The 26,250-nt window shown below is 38.7% G+C and overlaps 1 protein-coding gene across 2 annotated transcripts in view; it reads left to right on the top strand.

The window, feature by feature from the left end:
- Positions 1–26,250, top strand: part of BICDL1 (BICD family like cargo adaptor 1) — a 99,701-nt gene that overhangs the window by 1,191 nt on the left and 72,260 nt on the right. For both annotated transcript variants that reach the window (XM_045791582.2, XM_045791583.2), the window contains exon 2: positions 7,196–7,411. In XM_045791582.2, coding sequence (XP_045647538.2) covers positions 7,196–7,411 — 216 coding nt within the window. The remainder of the gene's footprint in view (positions 1–7,195; positions 7,412–26,250) is intronic.

The following is a 26,250-nucleotide window of genomic DNA, read 5'->3' as shown; positions in this document are numbered from 1 at the left end:
CCTCTTAAAGTGTCTGTAAGATTTCAGCCAATCCTCTGGACCAAAGTCTTTCTCAGAGCTATGCCTGTTTTCTTGCCCTTTACTGGAAAAGGGCCTTGAAAGTGGTATGGAATGCCAGCCTTTCTAAAAATTAAAGAGATATATTTTTTAAAGGGGGTGGGGGGCATCTGTGGCAGTGGAGAGGAGCTTATTTTTGTCTGCCTGTGCATTTACTGTTATTACCCAGTTTGGTTGCAACTAGTTCGTTTTATTCTTAGTTACAAGAGAATAGTACAGTCCTGAATAAGGTCTGAAATTGACCCTAGTCTGCTTCCATATCTCTGCTACTGGTTGAACAGTCAGAATGTAGATTCAGAAACTTTTCTGTAATAAGATTTAAGTGTGTTTGTAGTCTAGCGACATACCAAAAGTAAATCAGGGAGAAAAGAAGGAAACCAGTGAGTGCCCTGTAGTTCAGTTGGCCTGTTAACTAGGTCTGCCAGTCGATGAACCCCTGAGATACCTCTCTGAAAAGTGGTTTGTGAAACCTATAGGTAGACTGCCAAAAAGCAATCCAATGAATTGAATTGTTTAATTTTCACTTGAAGTAGAGGTCTAGAAATAAAAGGGTGTCTTTTTTTAAAAATGGGATTCGGTTACTGACTATATAAAAGTACTACTGCAGAGATTTATACTTGTGATTTGAAATTCCTTTAGTGAGGGACTTGATTGAAGAGACAGCTAACTTGAAAGGAACATCATATCAGTCAGTTTGATTACTGATAGATTTCAGAGTAATCCTGAGTGTGCAATTACACACATCCTGGGTTCCATGTGGAGCCTTTGTACATTTCTTCAACAAAAGAAAAAGGTTTAAAAATTGTGTAACAAGAAAGGTTCTATTGTAAAAGAGTAAATTACCTTCGACTTTTTGCTATTGACCAAATAGATAAATAGTTTAAAGCTCTTAAACTAGTTTTTAAAATCTTCGTTCCTCTACAGGTTACCATATGAACTCTTGTTAAAAATTTATTCTAATTTCTGGAGGTTGTGGTTGAACCACAGTGTGAATATACTTAACACTACTCAACTGTACACTTAAAAATGGTTACAATAGTAAATTTTGTTATGTTATACAGTTTTAAAATGTTTATTTGTAAAAGCCAAATCTTGATCATTACTGAAGATGAGTATTGGAGGGTTCAGTTATACTATTTCTTCAAGGTATACTTGAAGATTATCATTAAAAATTTTTAGTTTTTGTTTTTTAAAGTACATTTAAAAATATGTCATGAATGGGGCGCCTGGGTGGCACAGCGGTTAAGCGTCTGCCTTCGGCTCAGGGCGTGATCCCGGCGTTACTGGATCGAGCCCCACATCAGGCTCCTCCGCTATGAGCCTGCTTCTTCCTCTCCCACTCCCCCTGCTTGTGTTCCCTCTCTCGCTGGCTGTCTTTATCTCTGTCGAATAAATAAATAAAAAAATCTAAAAAGAAAAAAAATGTCATGAAGATATTGTCATTAGTTCCTTGTTAATTATTTTAATTCTTCTTAATTGACTGAAACCTAATAGAGGATGATTTCATTTGATACCTGCAAGTGAATTTTCCTCACAGTATATTTTTTAAGCAGCCTAGATTTTAGAATGTCTGCTTAGACAAAATACTGTCTAAAGTTTAACACCACCACTCTGCTATATTTTCAATTAAATATTTAAGAGTAGAGGACCAGCCCTTACTTTAAAAAGCATTTGTAATTTTCCACAAACTGTCAGTGGAGTCAAACACATTTTCTCACAGGTAGGTTTGAAAGATTAACACATGAGTGGACTCTGAGAGAATGTTGGCTTGACTGTTAAATAATGAGATGGTCTTGTTTTAGTCCCCTCTGTTCCCTTACTACCTCAAAATCGGCACCTTTCTAACTTCAGGACCAACAAGCATTGTTAAGATTTTTTTCTACCTACTCATAAGTTAATATTGAATACCTTTCCAGCTCTGTGTGCCAAACCTAAGATTTTGTTCTGTCATTTAAAAACATAAAGTCTTGATTTTATACTGCTTTATTTAAAGGCACATTCTTTAAGTCTTTGATGGTTTAAAGGTAAACAGATTCTTTTTTAGCTGTATATCTCAGTTAAAATGAAGATTAATATAATTTGAAAGACTGGAAGATTTTGGTCATTTTTTTTCCACCCTTAAATTGACTATGTTGTATTTTATTCATTCACTGAATTTTATTTTCATATGCTTAGAGTTCTAAAGTTATTTTTTTTAAGATTTTATTTTATTTCTTTTTAAAGATTTATTTCTTGGGACACCTGGGTGGCTCAGTCCGTTAAGCATCTGCCTTCGGATCAGGTCATGATCCCAGGGTCCTGGGATCAAGTCCACATTGGGCTCCTTGCTCCGCAGGGATACTGCTTCTCTCTCTGCCTGCTGTTCCCTTGCTTGTGCTCTCTCTCTGACAAATAAATAAATAAAATCTTTTAAAAAAATAAAGATTTATTTATTTTAGGGAGAGAGAGGAGAGAGAGAGCGGGATGGGGAGGTGCAGAGAGAGAGAATTCTGAAGCAGACTTCCTGCTGAGCACGGAGCCAGATGTGTGGCTTGATCCCAGGACCCTGAGATGATGACCTGAGCTGAAATGAAGAGTCAGCAATTTAACTGACCGAGCCACCCAGACGCCGCATAAGATTTTATTTTTTAGATAATCTCTATGCCCATTCTGGGTCTCAGACTCACAACCCAAGACCAAGAGTCCCATCCACCAACTGAGCCAACCAAGCACCCCTAAAGTAATTTTTTAAAAGATTTATTTATGTATTTTAGAGAGAATGGCGTGGTAGGGGGGCACAGGCAAGGGAGGAGGAGAGAGAACCCAGGCTGACTCCCCGCTGAGCCTGGAGCTCTATGCGGGACTCGCATCATCTCAGGATCCTGAGATCAGACCCCAGTCAAAAACCAAGCATCCCACACTTAACTGACTGCACCATCCAGGTGCCCTGCTCCTCAAGTTATTTTTTAAAAATTTATTTCTTCTGGAGGCACTTGGGTGGCTCAGTCCGTTGAGCGCTGGACTCTTGATCTCATCTCAGGTCTTGATCTCTTGGTGGTGAGTGCAGGCCCTGTGACTGGGCTCCATGCTGGGAGTGAAGCCTACTTTAAAAAAAAATCTGCATTTACAGAGAGCCCTTTTGCTTTTATTTTTTTATTAAAATTATTTATTTATTTATTTGAGAGAGAGAGCAGGAGAGAGCACAAGTGGGGAAGAGAGGGAGAAGCAGAGGAGCCCGATGTAGGGCGCAATCCCAGGACCCTGGGATTATGACCTGAACCGAAGGCAGAGGCTTAACCAACTGAGCCACCCAGGCACCCCCACCATTTTGCTTTTAAATCTTATATCCAGCTAGGTCCTTAGTTTTTTTCCCAGAATATGAACTAAGACATTAACTTACATTTATTGATATACTTTCTTCTTCAGAAATTAAATATTTAGTTTTTAAAAACATTTTTAACATACAAGATCCCCTTTTTTCCCTATTCTAGCTGAAAGTGAATTATCTCTTACTGCAAAGGTAGTCTTTTCCCTCAACTGCATTTTCTTCTCCCTTCCTTAGGCCAATTCTTATGATTCTAGTACAGCTTTTTATAGGGCAAAACAAATAAAGTGAAAATTATCACATAATGAGAGTCCCTAGTAGACTTGGGGAGGCAAACCCAGAGGTCCTTATTTGTATTCAGTGCTTGGTCCACTTAAAAAATGAGTACTTTTTCATTGTATATCCTGGACTTAGGAGAATGGTGTTGCTTTTTTGACTCTGCAGAAATCCGTTTTCTCTAACAACCAGTTTCAGATGGGCTAATGATATTAACTTGTATTTTTTCAGAGTTTTCAATAAACCTTATTTTTTTAAGAATGTTTCAGATTTACAGAAAACCTGGAAAGATGGTACAGTAAATTTCCATATGCCATGCATCCAGTCTCCTCTGTTATTAACATATTATGGTACACTTGCCATAATGAAAAAAATCAATACTGATACATTGTTAACTAAACTCCTTGGTTTATTCAGATTTCCTTAACCTTTACCTTTTTTTTTTTTTTTCTGTTCCAGGATCCCATCCTGAATACATTGCATTTAGTTTTACTATTTTAGTCCCCTCTTTGCTGTAACACTTTCTTAGACTTTTCTTGTTTTTTTTTTTAAGATTTTTATTTATTTATTTGACAGAGATAGAGAAAGCCAGCGAGAGAGGGAACACAAGCGGGGGGGCGGGGGGAGTGGGAGAGGAAGAAGCAGGCTTCCAGCGGAGGAGCCTGATGTGGGGCTTGATCCCAGAACACCGGGATCACGCCCTGAGCCGAAGGCAGACGCTTAACGACTGAGCCACCCAGGCGCCCCAGACTTTTCTTGTTTTTGATGACCTTGACAGTTTTGATGTTAACTTTCCTTCGTTTGTTTATTGAGGTATAACTAACATATAATGTAATATTATTATTAGTTTCAGGTGTAGATATTAACTTTATGTTATGTTATAACATAACATAAAAGGATTAAAACATATAAAATGAATAACATACAACCCCTGACCTCCATACTTCCCAATACGCTGCCTAGAGTTCAGTGGTTAATTTCACTTTGTTGAAAATACAATTCCAGGAAACCTTTCTTTTCTCTGAGTAAACAAAAGGTTAAACTCTGTATGTTCATTATTAGGAAAGTCTCGATTGATTTTTTTTTTTTCCGTGTTCAGGGAAACCTGAATTAGGAGGCTTGTCACATGACCAAAGAACTGTAAGGACAGAATAGACTGATCAGTACCACCTGTCTCAAACCCTCCCCCAACTCCAAGTCGATTGGATTGTTTTAGTTGCTTGGTTGGGCTGTTCACTAACAGCTGTTTGCTGAATATTTTTAAGTCTCTCTGTTCTTTTAGAACACAAGCCTAATTTATCTGGCCTCTCAGTAACACTGTGATTACTGAGTTCTTGCTGTTGCCTTCTGCTCAATCTTTTTCATTTTGGAAAAACTGAATAAAACCGAGTATCACAATTTTAGGACCGCAATTAGCATTTGTTTCTGCATTTCATCCTTCTGAAGTCTCTACGGTGACTAAAACATTTTCATTTTTGGAGTTTAGCAATGTTGAGGGAAGCATAGAGCAGAAAGTTCTGATGCTGATGACCCTAAGTCCCTCCCTTGTTCTTTCTTTCCCTGCATGCTCCAAACTGAAGCTGTATATACAGTACAACTATAATGTGACTTTTTCAACAAATACAGTAGAGTCACTATATCCTAGTGAGTTATCTCCCAGAAGTGGTCGACCTGGGAGGCCATACATTTATTTCAGTAAAAATTGCCTTTGCTAATGTGATCAGAATTTTCATTTTGGATCACTGGTTTTATCTTTTGGCACATTATTTTGACTGCTCTGTCATGGTATATTTTCATCTTTTGGGACTAAATCTGACTTTAAGAAACATCAACAAGTCATTCAGAGTGAAAAAGGAATAAAATGACAGGATAAAATGGGATGATCCCTTGTTTTAAACACAGATGTGAGGGGCGCCTGGGTAGCGCAGTCGTTAAAGCGTCTGCCTTCGGCTCAGGGCGTGATCCTGGCGTACCGGGATCGAGTCCCACATCAGGCTCCTCTGCTAGGAGCCTGCTTCTTCCTCTCCCACTCCCCCTGCTGTGTTCCCTCTCTCACTGGCTGTCTCTCTGTCACATAAATAAATAAAATCTTTAAAAAAAAAAAAAACACAGATGTGAAGTAACGGGACTGATTTTCATTTTCGTGTATAAGTATACAGTGGCCCTTTAGACTTTCCAAAAGAAGCATTCTGAAAAATATTCAAAGAGTGAGAACTTGGATAGAATAAGAGCGAAGCTTCCCAAGTAGAAAAGATGACTGACTACTCTGAAGAAGATTCATATGCTCAACTTCTTAGCTTGTTGAAACAATCACAGTGCTGATACCAGCCTTCAGTGCATCACAATTTCCTGTAGAGCCAATATAGATGGGCAGATAGATGGCTAGACAGACGCATGTCTAGGCTTCATCCATGTTTAACTAATCACAGTCTTTGGGATTCAGGTCCAGGAGGGTATATTTTCAACAGTTATATCAGAGCTTTTCTGAGAGCCCCCCAAATTGAGGCCCATTGCTTTAACTTCTTTTTAATATACTCCTTGGGGTATAGATTTTGCTTTCTTGTACATGACATGCTTTGTAAGTAGAGCATACTTGACTCTGCAAAGAGGCATCCATATTTGTCTCACAGAAACAAAAAGATACTCTTATTTCCCTCACAAGAACCCTTTTTTATTGAGCTTCTACTTCAAGCCATCTGTATTTTTACTGCCTACCATTTGTCACACACAGCTTCTTACTTTTATCAGTCTGTCCCACTAGAACGAAATCTCCATAAAGGCAAGGACCATGTCTGTTTTACTTTTCACTGTATTCCCAGCACAGTTGCTGACCAATAGTAGGTACTTAAGAACGAATGGATGGATCAGAAATAAATGTGCAAGGCTAATAGGCCATGATTTAAAGCAGATCTGAAGCTGAACTTGCTTGATATGAAAATATAATGCTTTATATCACAACAAATATTTATTGAATTGTGATTTAGAGCACTAACAGAGTAATGACTTAAACACAAATCCCAGCTCTGCCATTTACTAGTATTGACCTTGAGCTTGTTACTTGACCTCTTATCTACTGTTACCTCATCTGTAAGAAAAGGTGGTTAATCTGAAGGAGCTCCGGAGTTCTATCCATGTCTGAAAATTCTTTGATTCTAAGTGCCTGGTATTATGCCAAGCATAATAGATGATTCCAAAAGAAGCCTTAAGGACTTGTCTTAAGTTGTTTAAATGTATAGTTCACCAGTTAATTGGATGACTTGCTGAATTGCAAGTGAATTCCTAAGTCCACAATTCCATTCTCAAGAACAAGAATAAATGTAGTAATATTAAGCATTTAAAATAGGAATGGCATTCTCTTTGTGAAGTCAACTCCTTCCCCACTTTGCAAGGAAGGAATGTTTTTGTAGCTGTGAAATAGGCAACTTTTCCCATGTGGTTGAGTGTTTTGTTGTGCTGACTGGCTGGGAAAAAGAAAAGTTAGGAAAGTGTGACGAGAGAAAAAAGCAAAAGGCTTTTGAATTTTGAACAGTTTATAAATCCTCTTCGCTTCTTACCTAGCACTTAGAACAAGAGAAACACGAACTAAGAAGACGATTTGAGAACCGAGAAGGGGAATGGGAAGGGCGTGTGTCAGAGCTGGAGAGTGACGTGAAACAACTTCAGGATGAATTGGAGAGGCAGCAAGTTCATCTACGGGAAGCAGATCGAGAAAAAACACGGGCTGTCCAGGAATTATCAGAACAGAACCAGAGGTTATTGGATCAACTCAGCCGGGTAAGTGACAAGTTAAGAATTTATGGTACAAAAATACTGAAAGTTGAAACCAGAGCTGCTGTGTGATGTCAGTCTTACATATGGTAAGAGGAGTTCTGATTTTTGTTGCCTTTGGTGTTGATATCAACAAGTTAAATATTTTTCACCTATGAGAACTTTAGCTGTGTGAACTAGGGGGTCAGGAGCCAAAATCCTTACCTGTCATTAGTCAGCTATGAGACTTCGACAATCACCTAACTTGGGAGTTTTTTAGTTTTTAAGATAAAAGAATTGTGCCTAATGATTTCTGATGTTCCAGAAAGCTATAAAAGTCTATGATTCCTTACCTAGAGAAAGTCTGTCATGGGTAAAATTATGTTAATGCATTTAGTTCAAATATTAAATAATGCCATCCTTAAACTGAAGAGCTTAGGGAAAATTACTAGAGCTAAAGATTTTCATTGATGTTACATTTGTGAATGTACATTTCTTCATATTATTTAAATGTGAAAGGAGGTATATGCACATCTGTGTTTAAAACTTGTTCTTTTTATTTCATATTAAGTAAAAATTTTTTACTTGTACCTTTATAGGGTGGTGTCATGGAAGTATTAAATAATTAACCAAGGTCAAGACCATGAAATCATAGCAAAGAAAGAGTTTGAGGGCTGAATAGGTAGAAATCTAGTTTAAATACAGAACATACCTTTTTAACAAATGCAGGCATGTTGTTAATGCCCTGGTCTTTAAATCCACCTACTTTTGAAAATTAAGAGCTGGATTTACTATGGTACTTCAGTCCTTCTTATGTGTTGAAAATAAAACTATTAACTCTTCAGCTATCAGAGGAAAAAAGAACTTCTAGTCCAATCTCATCCCATAGGTCATGTTTAGGTCTTTGGAAAAGGCTTACTTAGAGCAGCACATGGTAAATTCTTGGCATTTCCACAAATACAATGGGTAGTACCGTGTGAAGTTATTTCATTAGTTTGTCATAGTTGCTTCCCATGGGTACCTTCGTGCCTCACTAGGAAGTGTGAGGTAAATGCTACCACTAGAGAAAGGGAGAAGCGGTAGAGGGGAGAATGGAAGTGGGGAGGAGGGGGAGGGAGACAGTGAAGGAAGAAGGAAGGGAAAAAAGAGGTGCCTAATGACTTGGAAAATAGCTAGTTGCAGGAAATATCAACTCATGTGAAAGGTGAGAATCCAGATGATAAGTAGACCTAAAGATCTTGCCTTCGGGCTTCCCCTCTATGGGTTTAAATCATCATTTGATTGGCTGGAAGGGAAGAGTTGGACAGTTCTTCAGGAAGTCATTTCAAGGCCAGTTCAGTAGTAGCATTTCTGACTCAGTTCTAAAACCTTTGCAACAACTTGGAAGGGATTTTGTAAGATTTTTTAAGTTTTGAGTCTTCATTCATTATTCATGAAAGATAAACTAACTGGATACACCTGGCCAGATTTATTTATTTGTTCAACAGCATTGACTTAATACTTATTCTGAGCAAGTGTTTCTTATGGACACCTATACAAGGAATACTGCAAACCAGAACAATTAAAGGGGAAATTATTTCTTGGGGTTAAGTTCATGTTACAAAATAACGTGAGCAGAAACAGACTCAACTCCGCTCTCTGATCTGGTGAAAGGTAGGTGGCCAAGAGAGATGAAGGGAGAAAGCAAATATGAACATGACACAGTGAAAGAGCAGAGAACTTGGAATTTACATGCATGTCGATTCTTGACTTTGCTTCTCATTGACTGGATGACCTTATTTGTGCCTCACTTTCCTTACCTATGAAATGGGGGTAAAAACCTATAGCTTACACAAGTATTGTTGAAATGAAAGTAAGAGAGTGTGTTTTTGTTATGCTCAGTATATGAAGGTAAGGGTTTCAATGTCGGTGGTTGTTTTAATAACGCAGCACCTTTAGAGTTGAGATTCCTTTGCCTGATTGCTCTGTAGAAAATCCTGATAAGCTGTTCCCAAAAGGATATAGGGGGATAACATTTCCACTAGATCTAGATTCTTGTTATCCTTTCTGGCCTGGAATGTAGGCCCTTGGTGAGTTTTGTGGCTTTTTTTCCCTTTCTCTTTTTAAGCAGGGCAAGCCCCTGGGGTTTCCATCAGCAGCCAGTTTAGATTGTATTTTATCATTTTATTAACTTGGTATTCAGGAACTAGAGGAGTTGAGTACTTTGAGGTGAATTAAGATTCTCCTTGGACAAGATAACCAGCAGAGGTAGTAGAAGGCCAGATTTTTTTATGATGTATATAACATGTCTTTATAAGCATGAAATGTATAGTATCTAAAGTGTAATACAATATTTCTGTGATGCTTTTGTCCAAAGTATTTTTTTTTAAGTTTATTTATTTTTTTAGTAATCTCGTTGCCCAATACAGGGCTCAAACTCCCGACCCCGAGATCAAGGGCTGCATGCTCTTCAGACTGAGCCAGCCCGGCACCCCCAAAGTATTTTCAAATATATTTCTTTTGCCACCATGGCCTCCGAGTTTTTTTTTTGTGTTTTTTTTTTAATAACAGCTCTATTGAGATATAATGCACATACCATAACATTTACTTTTTTAAAGGTATAAAATTCGCTGGGTTTTTGTATATTCAGAGTTGTGCAACTATCGCCACTATTTAATTATAGAACATTTCACGCCCCCAAAGAAAGAAATCCTATACCCATTAGTAGTCACTCTCCATTTCTCCTAACCCCCTACCCCATGCTCTGACCCCTGGTAACCACTAATCTACTTTCTGTTTCTATGGATTTGCCTATTCTGGACATTTTATATAAGTGAAATCATACATATGTGATTCTTTGTGACTGGATTCTTTCCCTTAGCATGATGTTTCAAGGTTCATCTGCATTGTGGCATATATCAATACCTTATTTTTTATGGCTAAAGAATATTCCATTCTGTGGCTGTAACACATTTTGCTTATTCATTAGTTGATGGACATTTGGGTTGTTTCCACTTTTTGGCCATTATGAATAAGGTTACCATAAACATTCATGTACAAGTTTTTATGTGACCAAGCTTTTTTTTAGCTCTAAAATCGGATGCTGTGGGCATATATATCCCATGAGCTTCTGGATCCTCATTACCATGTAGGAAGAGATAGGTATTCTAATTTTATAGCTGGGAAAACTTGAGGGACAGAAACACGTGGCTTGTTTAAGGCTTTTCTAATTTAAGCCTTACGGTTCTTATGCCTCAGTTTCACATTTCTGAGGCAGCAATTAAGGTCACAGGTTTTGGAGCCAGACAGCCCTGGGCCAAACACCAGCTCTGCTATTTACTAGCTGGGTGAACATGGAAAAGTTTTTTCACCTTTCTTAACCTTAGTTTCCTTGTTTGTAAAATAGAAACAAACAATTACCTGATGGTGTTAGGGGGACTAAATGAGATAATATATGTAAAACTCTAACCACAGTGCCTAGCATATTGTAAGTGCTCAGTAAATGGTAGCCATGATTTATAATTATCATGTCATCTTCACATAGAGGGGATTTCTGCATCTAGTCAAACATCAGAATTCTAACCTGATGGCAGAAGAATCTGAAGTGTCCCCAGCATTTATTAGTGCCTGAAAATGTTTTGTCTTGCAGTTAAATCTCTATTCAGAAATATCTGAGTAAAAATGATCTTTCAAGAACTGAGTCAGGTTCATTCTATGGCATCTCATATCCCCTAGACAATAGTTCATATACTCTGGGGATACCGTTATTCTAGTTTATTTGTTCATTAGGACAAAATGCCCTCTAAATTCTCTTCTAGCGTCTAAGATTCTGTGAGTCTCATCCTTGTGAAACTCAGGCTGACATATTTGGACAAAGTATAATTCACTTCCTGAGTTAGAAAGTAACACCATGAGTATTGACAGTGGGGTTTAATAGGGCATGTTAGACACTTATCATCCTACCTCAAAAGTAGAAAGAATACAGTGGGCTTTGCTTTCAGGAAGAGAAGAGGAGAGACGTGGGCCATACTTCTCGCCTAAGAGAGTATTTTCATGTAAAACTTAAAGTGGAGGTTTTTTGAGAATCCCTGTGATATATACATAATACAGTACTTTTCACTAGCATTACAGCAGAACCCTCCAGAGCCCCCAGATGATTTTCTTCCCAACAGTAGCAGCAGAGATAACAGAGTGTTCTGATCAGTGTTAAAGTGTTCTAAAGTGATCACTCACTAATTTAACCTGCTACAGATTATACCACAGCTTAGGCACTGTGGAAACTTCTTATAGTTTGCGTATAGGGCAGCAAGCCAAAATAGTGATTTGAACAATATAGAAACGGTCCTGTTCATAATAATGTCAGTCATAGCAAGCTTCTTTAGTCTTTTCAGCCTTCAGAAGCAGTTGACATATTTTCAAAATGAATCTCAGTAGTATTAGAAACTTCAATAAGAGTTAAGTCATTTTCACAGTTTGTACTAATAAAACACTGCTCACACGTCCTTGTAAACACTAAGGTCAGACTTGAACACTTGCTAACCAAAGAATAGGGAAAATGATTGATTTCTTCTTAAAAAGGGGGGGGGGATTTAAAATTGCTTAGGGACTACTGAAGTTTTCCTTCCCCGAAATACATAGTTCTAGAGTTTGTAGAAACTGGCTAGGAAATTTTCTTACACTTTTCTCCTACAGTTTTATACAGGAATTATCATCTCTATCTTTTCTCCCTCCTCCTTCCCTCACCCCTCATCCTGCCAACAGCAGAACCATATGCTTAATCCTAATCCCATTTTCTCTACAAGGGGTCAGGTCTTCAGGCTGCTGGACTGAATGTATACAGTCTTAGTGACTGTTTATTATGTACTGGGTTATAATTTTTGGATAATTAAATAGATTTTTGCATTTTCCATTTAAAAAACCACGACGGGGTGCCTGGGTGGCTCAGTTGGTTAAGCATCTGCCTTCGGCTCAGGTCATGATCCCAGCATCCTGGGATTGAGCCCCATCAGGCTCCATGCTCAGCAGGGAGCCTGCTTCTCCCTCTGCCTGCAACTCCCCCTGCTTGTGCTCTCTCTCTCAAACGAATAAATAAAATCTTTTAAAATAAATTAAAAAAACAAAACAAAACCATGACTGGGCGCCTGGGTAGCTCAGTCGGTTGAGCATCTGCCTTCGTCTCAGGTCATGATCCCAGGGTTCTGGAATCGAGCCCCACGTTGGGCTCCCTGCTCCATGGGGAGTCTGCTTCTCCCTCTCCCTGCCGCTCCCCCTGCTTGTGCTCACACTCTGTCAAATAAATAAAATATTTTTAAAAAATTAAAATAAAAAACCACGACATACTTGGAGCACGCAGAAAACTGCAGAGAATAATACAAATCCACCTGTGTAAAATCTTAACATTTTGTCATATTCAGATTTTTTAGAGATAAAACATAATTGATAAGATTTGCAGGTCTCATGTCTTCTCCATTTTTCCATTTACTCCTCTTCCTATTAGTGTGTTTGTATGACACACATGCACACATGTGTGTTATATGAACATATATATTCCATTATGTATACTATATCCATTAACAATGTATAATAATTTTTTGCACGTCTCAAACATTTAATAAATGGCAGCATATTCCCATCATTCTATACCTCATTCTTTTGGCTCAAGGTTATGTTTTAGGGATTGACCTATATTAATAAATACAGTTCTAGTTCATTTATTTCAATTGTTTATTATTTGTGCAAATATAGTACAATATATTTTCCATTCTTTTGTTGATAAACATTTAAGTTTTTCCCAGTTTTTCATTATTACACAGTTTCCTATAGTGACTATTCTTGTATCTCTTCTTCTTGTGCACATATATTTGAGTTACTCTGGTAAATCTAGGAGTGGAATTGCTTGGTCCAAGAGTAAAGACCTCTTCAGCTTCATGAGATATTGCCAAATGACTCTCCAAAATTGTACAAATTTACATTCTTACCTAGCAGTGTGTGTGAGAGCCAGTGTGTGTGATTGTTCACATCTTCTCCAGTACTCAGTTACTGTCCAGTTTTAAAAATCAGTCTCCTGTATGTGAAATGGAATTTTTACTCTTGTGGGGTTTTTTGAGTTTTTATTGTTTTAATTTTTATTTCATGGATTGCTAGTGAGGTTGGGTATCTTTGTTTTTATGTTTATTGTGAGTCACCTGTTGGTATCATTCACCTATTTTCTTATTGGTGTGTAAGTCTGTTTTTACAAATTCTTTTTTTTTTTTAAAGATTTTATTTATTTGACAGAGAGAGAGAGATAGCCAATGAGAGAGGGAACACAGGCAGGGGGAGTGGGAGAGGAAGTAGCAGGCTCCCAGCAGAGGAGCCTGATGTGGGGCTTGATCCCAGGGTCCCGGGATCACGCCCTGAGCCAAAGGCAGATGCTTAACGACTGACACACCCAGGTGCCCTGTTTTTACAAGTTCTTGATACTGTTGTATTTTTACTTTGTTCATGGAGTCTTTTACTAAACAGAAGTGTGTCCTTTCAGTGAAATCAAATTTATTAATCATTTCCTTTATGATTTCTTTTTTTGTGTTCTGCTTTATCCTGTTTTCCAAGTCATTAAGATATTTTCCCATGTTGATTACAAAAATGTAAGGGTTTTCACATTTAGATCTTTCATCTATCTAGAACTTAACTTTGTAGTGTGATATGACATAGGAATCCAGTTATGTGTTCTATATGGATTCCTGTCTCAACACTGTTCATTTCCCCACGGATTTCTAATGCTATATGGATTTTTTTAATGAAAAAAAATCCTAACATTTATTCTTGACTGAAGAGCCAAGATAACTTAAAAATTTTAGAAGGTTGTAGAAAGCTGTATTAGTTTGCTGGGCTGGTATAACAAAGTACCACAGACTGGGCGGCTCAAACAACAGAAATGTAGTGTCTCACAGTTCTGGAGGCTGGAATCCGAACTACAGAATGGACAGAGCTTTTGTGTATTTTTTTAAAGATTTTATTTATTTATTTATTTATTTATTTGACAGAGAGAAAGCACAAGCATGGGGAGCTGCAGAGGGAGAAGGAGAAGCAGGCTCCCCACTGAGCAGGAAGCCTGACTTGGGGTTTGATCCTGGGACCCTGGGATCATTCCCTGAGCTGAAGGCACTTAACTGACTGAACCACCCAGGCACCCCTAGAGCTTTTGTGTGTTGACTTAAAGCCTGCAAGTACTTTTAAGTTGTGCTGTGGTTTCTCCAGTGGTCTTTATGTTGGTCAGTTTCTGAGTGAGTGGCCCTGTGGTCCTCTGACCTTGATGATGGAGATGGAAATCAACATTTTAGCTTTTACCAAAAAACTTTGTTGTCTCATGGGAGGGTTGGCCATTATTTGGGTTTGGGTATCATTATGGGTCCCTTTCTCCCTTGCTGGGTGCATTCACTCTGGACAAAAAAACCTCACTGCCTCCAACCGTCTTGTCATCTGTTCTTAGAACCCAAAATGGTCTGTAGTGTGGGAGAGGAGTCAGAGATTTCCCTTTGGAAAGTTGATAGTGACTGCTTTTGAACAGAGTCTCAAGAGAACGTATAGTTAGTTGCTTTATGTGCAGCCCTGGATACCAGACTCCTTGAGAATTCACCTTAAAAGTCATTATTTTCCAGGCACCTGGGTGGCTCAGTCAGTTAAGTGTCTGACTCTTGATGTCCCCTCAGGTCATGATCTCAGGGTCATGAGATTAAGCCCTGCATTGGGCTCTGCACTAAGCAGAGTCTATTTGAGATTCTCTCTCTTCTTCTCCCTCTGTCTCTCCCCTCTGCTCTCACATGCTCTCTCTCTTTAAAAAAAAAAAAAGAAAAAAAGGTCATTATTTCCCCCCTTCTTATTTGTTTCCGTATTATGCTATATTTTAGCTTTTATTTTCATAGGCCCATCCCATTAGTCCTTTTCCCCCTCATTGCAGCTCTATAAGTGTCCCTAACAAATCTTTCCCTCCTTTCTCACAACCAGAATTGTGGTCATGTGCCTAGTCACTATGACTTTGGATACTACTAATTGTGCGAAAGGGAGAAGCTGTATTGGGGGCAGTATACAAAAAGAGCTGTTCAAAAAGGCGTGTGAAACCAAAAAAGATTGTTATCGTAGAATCACAGATAGGGAAGGGGACAAAAAGAATTTAATAGGAAGTTAGGCCTAGGTCTAAGGCCAGGAGAAATCAAAGCCTGCATTTTAAACTAGAAGAGCTTAGGCCAAGAGGTATCTGGAGTGATAACCTGAAGATTGGTGGTAAAGATGTTGAAATGAGGGAACAAAGATTCACTTGTAGTTCAGCTGAAACCAGGCAGTTTGAAATCTATGTCTATTAAAATTTTGCACCCAGCGAGATATTCTTTCCTGAAACTTGGTTTATCTAGCTAGAATAGGGGTGCCTTCTTAAAGAACTAAGCCTCACTGAATATTTTTTATAAGATATCGAGGATTCTAAGTTTCCACTCAGGTTTTTCATTTAAAAATATATACAGTGTGGGGCGCCTGGGTGGTGCAGTCGTTAAGCGTCTGCCTTTGGCTCAGGGCGTGATCCCAGCGTTCTGGGATCGAGCCCCACATCAGGCTTCTCCACTGGGAGCCTGCTTCTTCCTCTCCCACTCCCCCTCCCCCTGCTTGTGTTCCCTCTCTCGCTGGCTGTCTCTGTCAAATAAATAAATAAAATCTTTAAAAAAGAAAAATGTATACAGTGTTTTCCCCCCCAATGGCAAAAAGAACTCATATTTCATTGTAAAGTAAAATTTTGACAATAACAGAAATGTTTGATATAAACAGTGAAAATCCCCCATGATCCTCTGTCAAAGAAAATACTAATAACAGTTTGGTGTTAATATATTTGTATTTTTCCATGTTTCTCACACGCACATGCACAGACACATGCACATATAACTTTTCTATTTTCTTTTTTTCTTTATAAATAAAGTGTTTTGTTAAGTTTTTTACTTTATCTTAGTTTTTTTTCCATATTTTTAGTGGTTTTATATAGTATCCCATGTTCAAAAGGTTATACTATAGTTAGTGTAACCATTTCCTACTGAAAACCATGTGCATTGGTTACAGCGTTTTAGTTAAAAACACTGCAGCAGTGAACATCCTTGTTTACGTATCTTTGTACCCTTACATCAGTCTTTCTCTGGAATGGATTCCTAGAAGTGAGGTATGTAGGTCAAAAGGTGTCTACATTTAAATTTTTAATAGATACTATCATTGTGCTGTCCCCCCCCCCAATGTCTCCATAGTTTTATTCTCCCTAACATTTATCTTTAAATAGGCTGAAAAACTTACCACTCTTCATGCATAAGCAATAAAACTATAAAGAAAATTGAGGTCATTTTTATCCCTAAATTGAAGATAATGGTTGCCTGAGGAGTGTGAAGGGAAAGGGTTGTCATCATGGAAAGGTGCTTGGAAAGGAGGCCTCTGGGATATTCTGATTCTTGGCGTTGGTCATAATTAAGTGGATGCTTGCTTGACAATTACTTATTAAACAGTACATATATGTTTTATGTGACTGTCTATATATATCTGGTAATAAAAAGAAAAAGTCATTCAACAGATATTTATGGTGTGTACCTGCTATGCATGAACGCACTGTTCTGTGCAACAGAGATACTGTGGTGAAGAAGATAAATTCCCTGTTTAAAAATAACGTAGGAGGTCGACAGTAAAGAAAGAAATACATAAATAATACAAATCAGGAAGTGGTAAGTGCTAAAGTATAGCCAGGTAAAGGAGTGAAAGTAATAGCTGTAAGGACAACTCTATTTTGGATAGGGTTGTCAAGAAGGAACCTTTGAAGAGGTGAGGTTTGAACAGAGACCTGATAGACCAAAAGGAGTACAAGAATATTCCAGGCATTTAAAAGCCTAGGAATGAATGGAAAGCAGGTTGATGTGACTGGGGCATAGTCAGCTTAGGAAGAGTGCAGGAGATGAAGTCAGAGGGACAGTCAGCGGCCAGATTATGCAGGGCCTTACTAAGCCGTGATACAGATTTGGGATTTTATTCAGTGTGCTGCAAAGCCAGTGATCTGTTTTTGGCAAGAGAGCATCATGACCTGATGGATAACTGTTTTTAAAAGATTATGTTAGCTGCTGTAGGAGAATGGATTGTAGGGGACTGGCGTGAAAGCATGGAGCTCATTGAAGGACTCCCCAAGGGGAGAGTTGATGGTAGGTTATGGTGGTGGAGAGTAGGGTTAGATTGGGTATATGTTTTGAAGGTAGAACCAACAAGACTTGTTACTGGGATGAGTAAATGTGGGAAAGGGAGTAAGGAAAGAAAAATAAAAAATGACTCCTAGATGTTTGTCTTGAGCTACCAGAGGAATAGTGGCGTGATTAACACATTAACTTGAGAGACTAGAGGAGGTGGGGTAGATTGGAATATAAAACCAAATAATTGTTTTTGGACTATTAAATTGGAGCTACCATTTAAATAGCCATGTTAGTTTCACATTAGTAGAAAAACGAGAATTCTGTCATATCGAGGTGAAATTTTGAGTGAAATCTCCCATCTGAGCTCTCTCAGTACCTGAGATTCTGTTCCGGTCCCTTTTGTTAGGTTGTCACCTAAGAATTGACTCATTCGGAGTGGCTGGAGCTGTATTCTGATGATTGCCCACTCCCCCCCGCCCCGCCCTGACCTCTGCCTTCTGTGATGCCCTGGCTCCTTCTCACCCACCCCCACACTCTAAGCTCCCAGAAGAGCTGCTCTTATTGAGTTGGTGTCTGAGGTGACACATGTGGGAGGAAGTTGGTGCTAACAGGTGCTTTGTCTGTTTCCTGCCTGTTGGGAGCTGTATTCCTCAGTCTGCCTCTAACGTCTTCCCCACACACAAAGAATACAGTGTGCATACTAGCTGGAGCTAATCTTCCCTGAAAAGACTAATTTTCCTCTGAAGAGTAAACAGATCCCTGTTCTTTAAACAGCTCATTTGGGATTCGCATTTCTACATCTGGCACACTTCTTGAAGCAAATTTCTCGTTGGTTTCCTTCTCAGGGTTAAAGGCTTTTAAGTAGTTGCCATTAATGTCACAGCCGCTCTGCCTCTGGTGGGTGACATGTAGCCATCCTTGTTTCTAGAGCCCTTCACAGTGAACAGCTGCTCATCAAAAATAGTTTTAATTGCTGAATGTGCTTTTGTACCTTTTGGGGTAGGGGCTGTATTACTTGTTTTGTTTTCTGTCTTTTTTTTTTTTAAGATTTTATTTATTTACTTGTCAGAGAGAGAGAGAGCAGGCGCACAAGCAGAGGGAGCAGCAGGCAGAGGGGGAAGCAGGCTCCCTGAGCAAGGAGCCTGATGTGGGATTCAATCCCAGGACTCTTGGGATCATGACCTGAGCCAAAGGCAGACGCTTAACCGGCTGAGCCACCCAGACATCCCACTTGTTTTCTTCCTAAAGTCTGCCTTATTTACAGGTTTTTGTAGAAAAAGACCTGGCAATTTTTAGACTATCCCTGAAAGAAGTTAGGAAAACAAGATTATTTCCCAACCAAATAACAGTAATTTAAATTTCCAAAGGACATTCATACATGGTACCTACTCTGATAGGAAGTAGTACTCTGATAGGAAGTTTATTTGACAAATAAAGAAACTGAGGATCAGAGATTTAGTGACATTGCCCAAGGACTACAATGGTTACAGGTTAACCACTGGTTTGAAGATAGGTTTTTGTACATTTTCAAAGATGGGTAATCAATCAGAAATAATAACCTCCTCACATGTATTTCCATCTCATTGACTTAATTTTTAGTTGATATTTGCTGGGTATTGTCTTGGATTCCTCTTAACTACAGAGTCACTGAGTAAAGTGAATCCAAAGGTTGGGATCCACTTTTAGCAATTTCTGTTCGTTATGTCAAGGGTGTACTAAAAGGATTGAAAATGATTTGTTGAGAGTAGCACTTCAGCTAGAGCAGAAAAGGGGCTTTTGCATCTAGGAGCCTTCCTCTATGAAGACAGCATTTCCAGCTTTTTCTAGATTGGTACTATTGCTAATTAGTAGGTTAAACACATTAGGGTGGTAATTGCTTATTCTTTCAGCATATGGGTGTTTTTATTAGTGGATTCATGTCTTGATTATGTGAACCTCTTCTTAATTATTTACCAAGAGAGAGCCATCCATGCCTGATTCTGGAGTCTTCAGTGTGGTTGCATTATTTACCATTGTATCTAGTTCTGATTATCTTTTTCAAAAAAGGAGAGCCTAAAGTTCTAGTATATTCTCTAAATTTGGGGGTTGCAAGGTCCAAAATTCAGATAAATCACTATAGGAGTAGATCTTCTTAATGGCCCTATATTTGACTTAATACAATGGCAGTCAGGCTTTTTTTGACATTGAATCTAGATTCCCTCCTCCCCTATAGACAGCTTAGTGTATCATGTTGGAAGTAGAGCTACATGAGCTGATCCTGCCTGGTGTGAGGTGGGGCCTTTAGATTTTATACCCGGCAAATGGGTTGCAGGTGGGCAAGAAGTTTGGAGTTTATTGGCAGAGAAAAAATTTGGCAGCAAACTATGCTCTCTTTTGTTACCTATGCTGGTTAACCCATGGTTCTGGCCCCTAAATAGTGTTGCCTTGAAAAATGAAATATCTGTATTCAGTGAGTAAACATAATCAGCAGGAAAACAGGTCATGTTTTAACTCTGATAGCATCTTCTCCATTGCTCTTCACTGGAGTCCAGGACAATAATCCAATTCTCATCATAACTTCCAGAACTGAAAAAGTACTTCTAGTCTAGCTGGACCAGTGGTTTATAAAATGTTTGCCTTTCAGAGATTCTGCAAATTTGATTGTTTTTAAGAATTTGTAACACTTTGAAGAACAATTACCAAAACAGATATCACGTACTCTCTTGAAGTAGATGATGCCACATTTTACATATGAAAGGTATTTGGTACCTCAGTTTGTGCCACCAGCTTAACTTGCCTTTGTGGAGACATTAGCATACAGCCTTCCTTTTCCATCTCTTACACGCTTTTGTAAGGTGAGCTGTGTAAAAACTGGTGGCATTTGTAGTACTTCACTGGGTGAATAAAAAGTTTTCAGTACTTTTAAATCAAAATGAAATCCACAGATACATTATACTGAGTAAAGCTGCCGCTGTCATCCTTACCGTCTAATTTTAAATTGTTTTTTAAAACCCTCATTGTTCTTACTGAGTTTAAAAATTGTATACATTTCAATTTATAAAATATTTAATATTAATAAAAGATTACCTTTATCTGTATCTGTTTATTGAGGCTTCTCATAAGATTTCATATGGAAAAGAGTTCTGCTGCAAAAAGAAAAAAAACAACAGACCCAAAAAACCCAAAACCAAAAAAGCCCACATAATTTGGCAAACTACTGGTTTAGTTTTTTTTTTTCTTTTAAGATTTATTTATTTATTTTAGAGAAAGAGCAGGGAGAGGAGAAAGAAACTTAAGCATGGGGCCCAACGTGGGGCTCGATCTCACGACCCTGAGATCATGATCTGAGCCAAAATCAAGAGTCAGACGCTTAACTCACTGAGCCACCCAGGTGCTCCAACACATACACCATTTTGTTCCAGAGAAGCTGTTGTGGTTTTTGTACTAAGGTAGGATCTCTGGTAATCACAGATGTGGGTAAATTCCTATGATGCTGTGACTTAATCCAGAATCATCAAAAATTTTTAAAGTGGGTGTGTTTTTTAGATTATCTTGGGGTTGGATAGACCCATTCATGGTTATATTATGTAGGATAAAAGATAAACCACAAGACCTCAATGGCTTCACGTAAAAGAAATTTATTTCTCGTTCCTATAAAGTCTGAACAGTGTTCCTGTTAACATAAGGGAAAAATACAGCATCATGGTTTAATGGGAAGAATTGGCCTGGAAAACAGAAGACCTCAGTTCTAGCCCATGCTCTGTCACTTTCTGACCTTAAATAAATCCTCACTCTGGGTCTCAATTTCTGAGTCAGTAAAACAAGGGGATTGAACTAGATGGTTCTTTCATTGTCTAAATGTCTACATGTATGTATGTGATCTCTATTAAGCACAGGATTCTTAAGGGGACGGTCTCACATTATGTGGTATGTTATAGTCTGGTAGCTTTGTAATGCTGTGTTCTTTACATACAGAACCTATTACATACAGAACCTATCCTTCTCTACGACCAGGGCAGCTTCTCCTCTCACCAAAATTCAGTGCCTCTATTTAATGAGAATCAGAGAGCGGTTGAGATGTTTGGTGCCACAATGAAATTTATTTTCCATTTCAGTCATGACACATAAGGTACTTTCCCGGCACACGACTGCTGTTGTGGGCAGTGAGGAGGTGTTTGCTTGCTTTTCCTGTTTAAAAATTATGCAGTATAGTACTAAGGTTCTACAAGGCTGACATTCCCAACCCTCTACAGATAAGTCAGATTTTCCAGATTGCCCTAGTATTATCAGTTGCATTCAGTGCTACACGTTTGTCATTTGCAGACCTAGGAGAATTCCCCCTACACACATATCTCGTCATCAGTTGCTAGGTTACAGCTTTTTACGTTGTCCCAGTCTGGTGATGTTGCTATGGATACCAGTTATTCCTCCTCTTATGACACCGTTCTGGTCAAGCTCAGAGTACAGGCAAGACGTAACTGTGATGTCAGAGATGTTTTAGCATATAGCTTTCCCTCTACACTAATGATAAAGTCTAAGTAACAGATACCAATTCCATGTCTTCTAACATTATATAAATTAAAGAAATTAGGTATTAGCTGAATCCTGGACATGCACCATCACTTAAGACCTTTATTCCGTTATTACTTTACAGAAGTAAAGCTAACATTATGAACTATGCATGAGAAAGCTGCCATACTGTGTCCAGCTCATGTTCCACACCAGCATGCTGCCTCTTCTGGAGAGGGTTAGCCACGGAATCGTTATTTTTGACATAGGTTAGGGGCATTTGGGGATGATATTTGTCAAACTCTATTTATCTAAATGATAAAGCCTGTGATCTAAATTTTATTGGCATTTAATATCACACATGGTTATGGTTGTTTTTCTTCTCTGTTTTAGACAACAGGAAGGCAGGGACTACCTTTAACCGGTTTCTAGCCCCAACAATGATTAGTATAGTGCCACACACATGGCGGCAATGGGTAAAGGGCTTATTGATATGTTCTAAAGACTAGAAGAGTAGGCAATTGCTAATTTGACTTTGTATTTCTAGCATAATGTTTTAAGTTAGTGAGAACCCTTTCATATCACTATAGTTGAAGGTCAGCTTAACCCATGTTACTTAGCTGCTACCTAGTCTGTTTGATCTCACAGTTGAAGAAACAACTAAGGCCTTAAGAGGATGTGACTCATCTAAGGTCACAGAGCAAGTAAAGCTGTGACTTACGCAAATGTGTTATAAAAGGCCTGTAAAAAACAGATTTTAAAATCTTTGCAGTAAAAATAATTCTGTTTATTTAAACAATATTTTGTTTTATACCATTTGTTTACTTAAAAAGCTGGTAAATATATTATTAAAGAGGAATTTCAGTGCTTAACAGGAGTTCTGTGAAGAGCATACCAACTTTTATTTCATGTCCACTCAAAGCCTTGTAGTCTACTTAACTATTTGGCTTATTCCTCAGAACCTGATTGAAATTGAACATAGCATAGGGTTGAGACCAGTGTTTCAAAATTAACATCCTGTTTTAAAACTTGCAGAATTTGAATTAAAAAGTCATCCCTTGGGGCATCTGGCTGGCAGAGTCGGTTAGGTGTCCAACTCTTGGTTTCGGGTCAGGTCATGATCTCAGGGTCATGAGATTGAGCCCCATGTGGCTCTGCGCTCAGCACCTAGTCGACTTAAGACGCTCTCTGTCCCTCCCCTCGGTGTACATGTGCGTGCTCTCTCTCCCTCTCAAATAAGTAAATCTTACCCCCCCCAAAAAAAAAAAAGTTGAGGAGTCTGGGTGGCTTAGTTGGTTAAGTATCTGACTCTTGATCTTGGCTCAGGTCATGATCTCAGGGTTGTGGGATTGAGGTGCCTGCCCCCTCCCACCCCCCCATCCAGCTCTGTGCTCAGTGTAGTCTGCTTGTCCCTTTTCTCCCTTGCTCGTGCTCTCTGTCTCTCTCTCCAAATAAATAAATAAATAAAATCTTTAAAAAAAATCATCCCTTGAATATGGTGGTGCTTCCCTAAATGAAAGGAATTTATTTACCAAATAGAAGCCTTTTGTTTGGGGAAAAAACAAAATGAATGAAAATGTGTCTTCTGAAACACAGACTGCTAAAGGTATCAGTTATGGACTTTAACCATCAGCAGGAGACACAGACAAATCCTTGAGAGTTGGGGAAAGCAACAAAGTAGTCGCCCTCAAAAGATGAAGTGTAATTCAAGATGAACCTCCCCTCCTTCCCAGGACCAGAGAGTCAGGATCTGCCACCTCCTTTCTCTTCTCACCGCCATATCCCTTGTTGAGGCTCTCTGAACTTCATGCAGTAATCCCCCATATATCTCCCTGCCTTGATGCTCTGCCCCTCCGTTTTCTCCCATTGTCAGATGACCTTCATCCGTGGACGTTTCAGACAACTCATTTTCTTCAGGAGCTCCTCCTTTGCTTACTAAATAAAGCTGGGGCTCTGTGGTATGGCTTTCAAAGCCCTGCACCATCTGGACCTAGCACACATTTCCAGCCTTGTCTCCCATTACCTTTTTTTTTGAGCCCCATGCTTCAACTAAATTGGTCTGTTTCCTGAGAATGTCCTGTGGTTTTTCACCTCACATTGTCTCCTCCCATTGCCACCTGTTGGATTTTCCCAGTCCTTAAGGCCAAGTGTACTTGCCACTTCCTTCATAAGGCCTTTGCTGTTCTTCCTACACCAGTTTTCATCTCTCCTTCTAAGAACCAGCGAGAGCACTTTAGTACCTTCCTTTGGCACTTACATTCTGCCATCTCTTATGCTTGATTCATGTACTTGACTCTGTTCTGTTAAAGGGTGTACACTCAGGGCACCTCCCACAGAGGGCAGAGCACCTTGTATGAAATACGGATGCTTATTAGTAAGTCTTAGAACAACATTCACAAGTCAAACATATATTACATAGTTCTATGGTTCAAGTGTATAACAAATTTGAGTGTTTACTGAAAGATTTTATCCACCTGGAGAATTAATATTTTACTTCCTTTAATGTATACTCTTTTTTTTCCTTAGGAAATATTTTATTTACTTATTAACTTTTAAAAATTATTGAGATAATATTGACACATAGTATGTTAGTTTCAGGTGTATAACATAATGATTCAATATTTGTATATATTGCAAAATGATCACCAAATGTATACTCAGCCTTGCTGAATTCTTTCACCATTGTCTGTATCACTGGCTTCAGTCTTTCAGCGTGAAGACTCTTGCCTTTTAAAAATCAAATCAGGGGGCACCTGGGTGGGTCAGTCGGTTAGGCGTCCAGCTCTTGGTTTCAGCTCAGGTCATGATCTTGGGATCCTGGAATCCAGCCCCATGTCAGGTTCCCTGCTCAACAGGGAGTCTGTTTGTCTCCCTCTCCCTCTGCCTCTCCCCCACCTTGTGCACAGGCTCGGGCTTTCTCTCTCTCTCCCTGAAATATATAAATAAATCTTTTAAAAAATAAAAATAATCAAATCAATTACCTTTTACAATATTTTTAGACAACCTTATTGAGGTATAATTTACACTTTATAAAATTCACCCGTTGGAACTGTACAATTCAGTTATTTTTAGCAAATGTATAATAAAGTTGTGCAGCCATCACCACAATCCAGTTTCAGAACATTTCTGTAACCCCACCCGGTGCCCGGAAATGTTCTTCATGTCCTTTTGTAGTCAGTCCCCACCCCCACCCTCAGCTCCAGGCAAACACTGATCTGCTGTCTGTCTGTATTGATTTACCTTCTCTGGATATTTCGTATAAATGGAATCAGCATATAGTTTTTTTTGTGTCTGGTTTCTTTCACTTAGGATCGTGTTTGTGAGGTTCATTTGTGTTGTAGCACACATCAGTAGTTCCTTTTTATTGCTGAATAGTATTCTGTTGTGTAGCCATCCGCGTTTTGTTCACTCATCCATTGATGGACATTTGGATTATTTCTGTTTTCGACTATTATGAATAGTGCTATGAATATTCATATATAAGCCTTTGTGTAGACATGTGTGTTTGTTTCTCTTGAGTAGATAGCTAGGAGTGAAATTGCTGTATGGTATGTCTTCGTGTAACTGTTTAAGAAACTGCCAAACTGTGAGGATGTGGAGAAAAAGGAACCTTCATGCGCTGTTGGTGGGAATGAAAACTGGTGCTGCCACTGTGGGAAACAGTCTGGAGGTTCCTCAAAAAATTAAAAATAGAACTACACTATGATCCAGTGATTGCACTGCTAGGTATTTACCCAAAGAAAAACCCACTAATTCAAAAGAAACTATGTACCCCTATGTTTATTTCAGCATTATTTACAATAACTAAATTATGGAAGTGGCCCAAGTGTCCACCGATAGGTGTGGTATATATATGGGGGGAGATGTTATTCAGCCATAGAAAAGAATGAAATCTTGCCATTTGCAACAACATGGATGGAGCTAGGGAGTATAATGCTAAGTGAAACAAGTCAGTCAGAAAATGACAAATACCATATGATTTCACTCATATGTGAAATTTAAGAAACAAAAGACAAAAAGAGACAAACCGAGAAATAGACTCTTAACTATAGAGAACAAACCAATGGTTACCGGGGGGGGTGGGGAGGAAGGGGTGAAATAAGTGAAGGGGATTAAAGAGTACACTTACCATCATGAGAACTGAGAAATGTATAGAACTGTTGAATCACTATATTGTACACCTGAAACTAATATAACAGTGTGTTACCTATACTGGAATTT

Source organism: Ursus americanus, chromosome 30 (assembly GCF_024610735.1).
Source record: "Ursus americanus isolate L20-20 chromosome 30, mUrsAme1.1.p, whole genome shotgun sequence".
Taxonomy (NCBI): Eukaryota; Metazoa; Chordata; class Mammalia; order Carnivora; family Ursidae; genus Ursus; species Ursus americanus.
The sequence above is the reverse complement of the archived record's forward strand: the minus strand, read 5'-3'. Positions and strand labels throughout refer to the sequence as shown.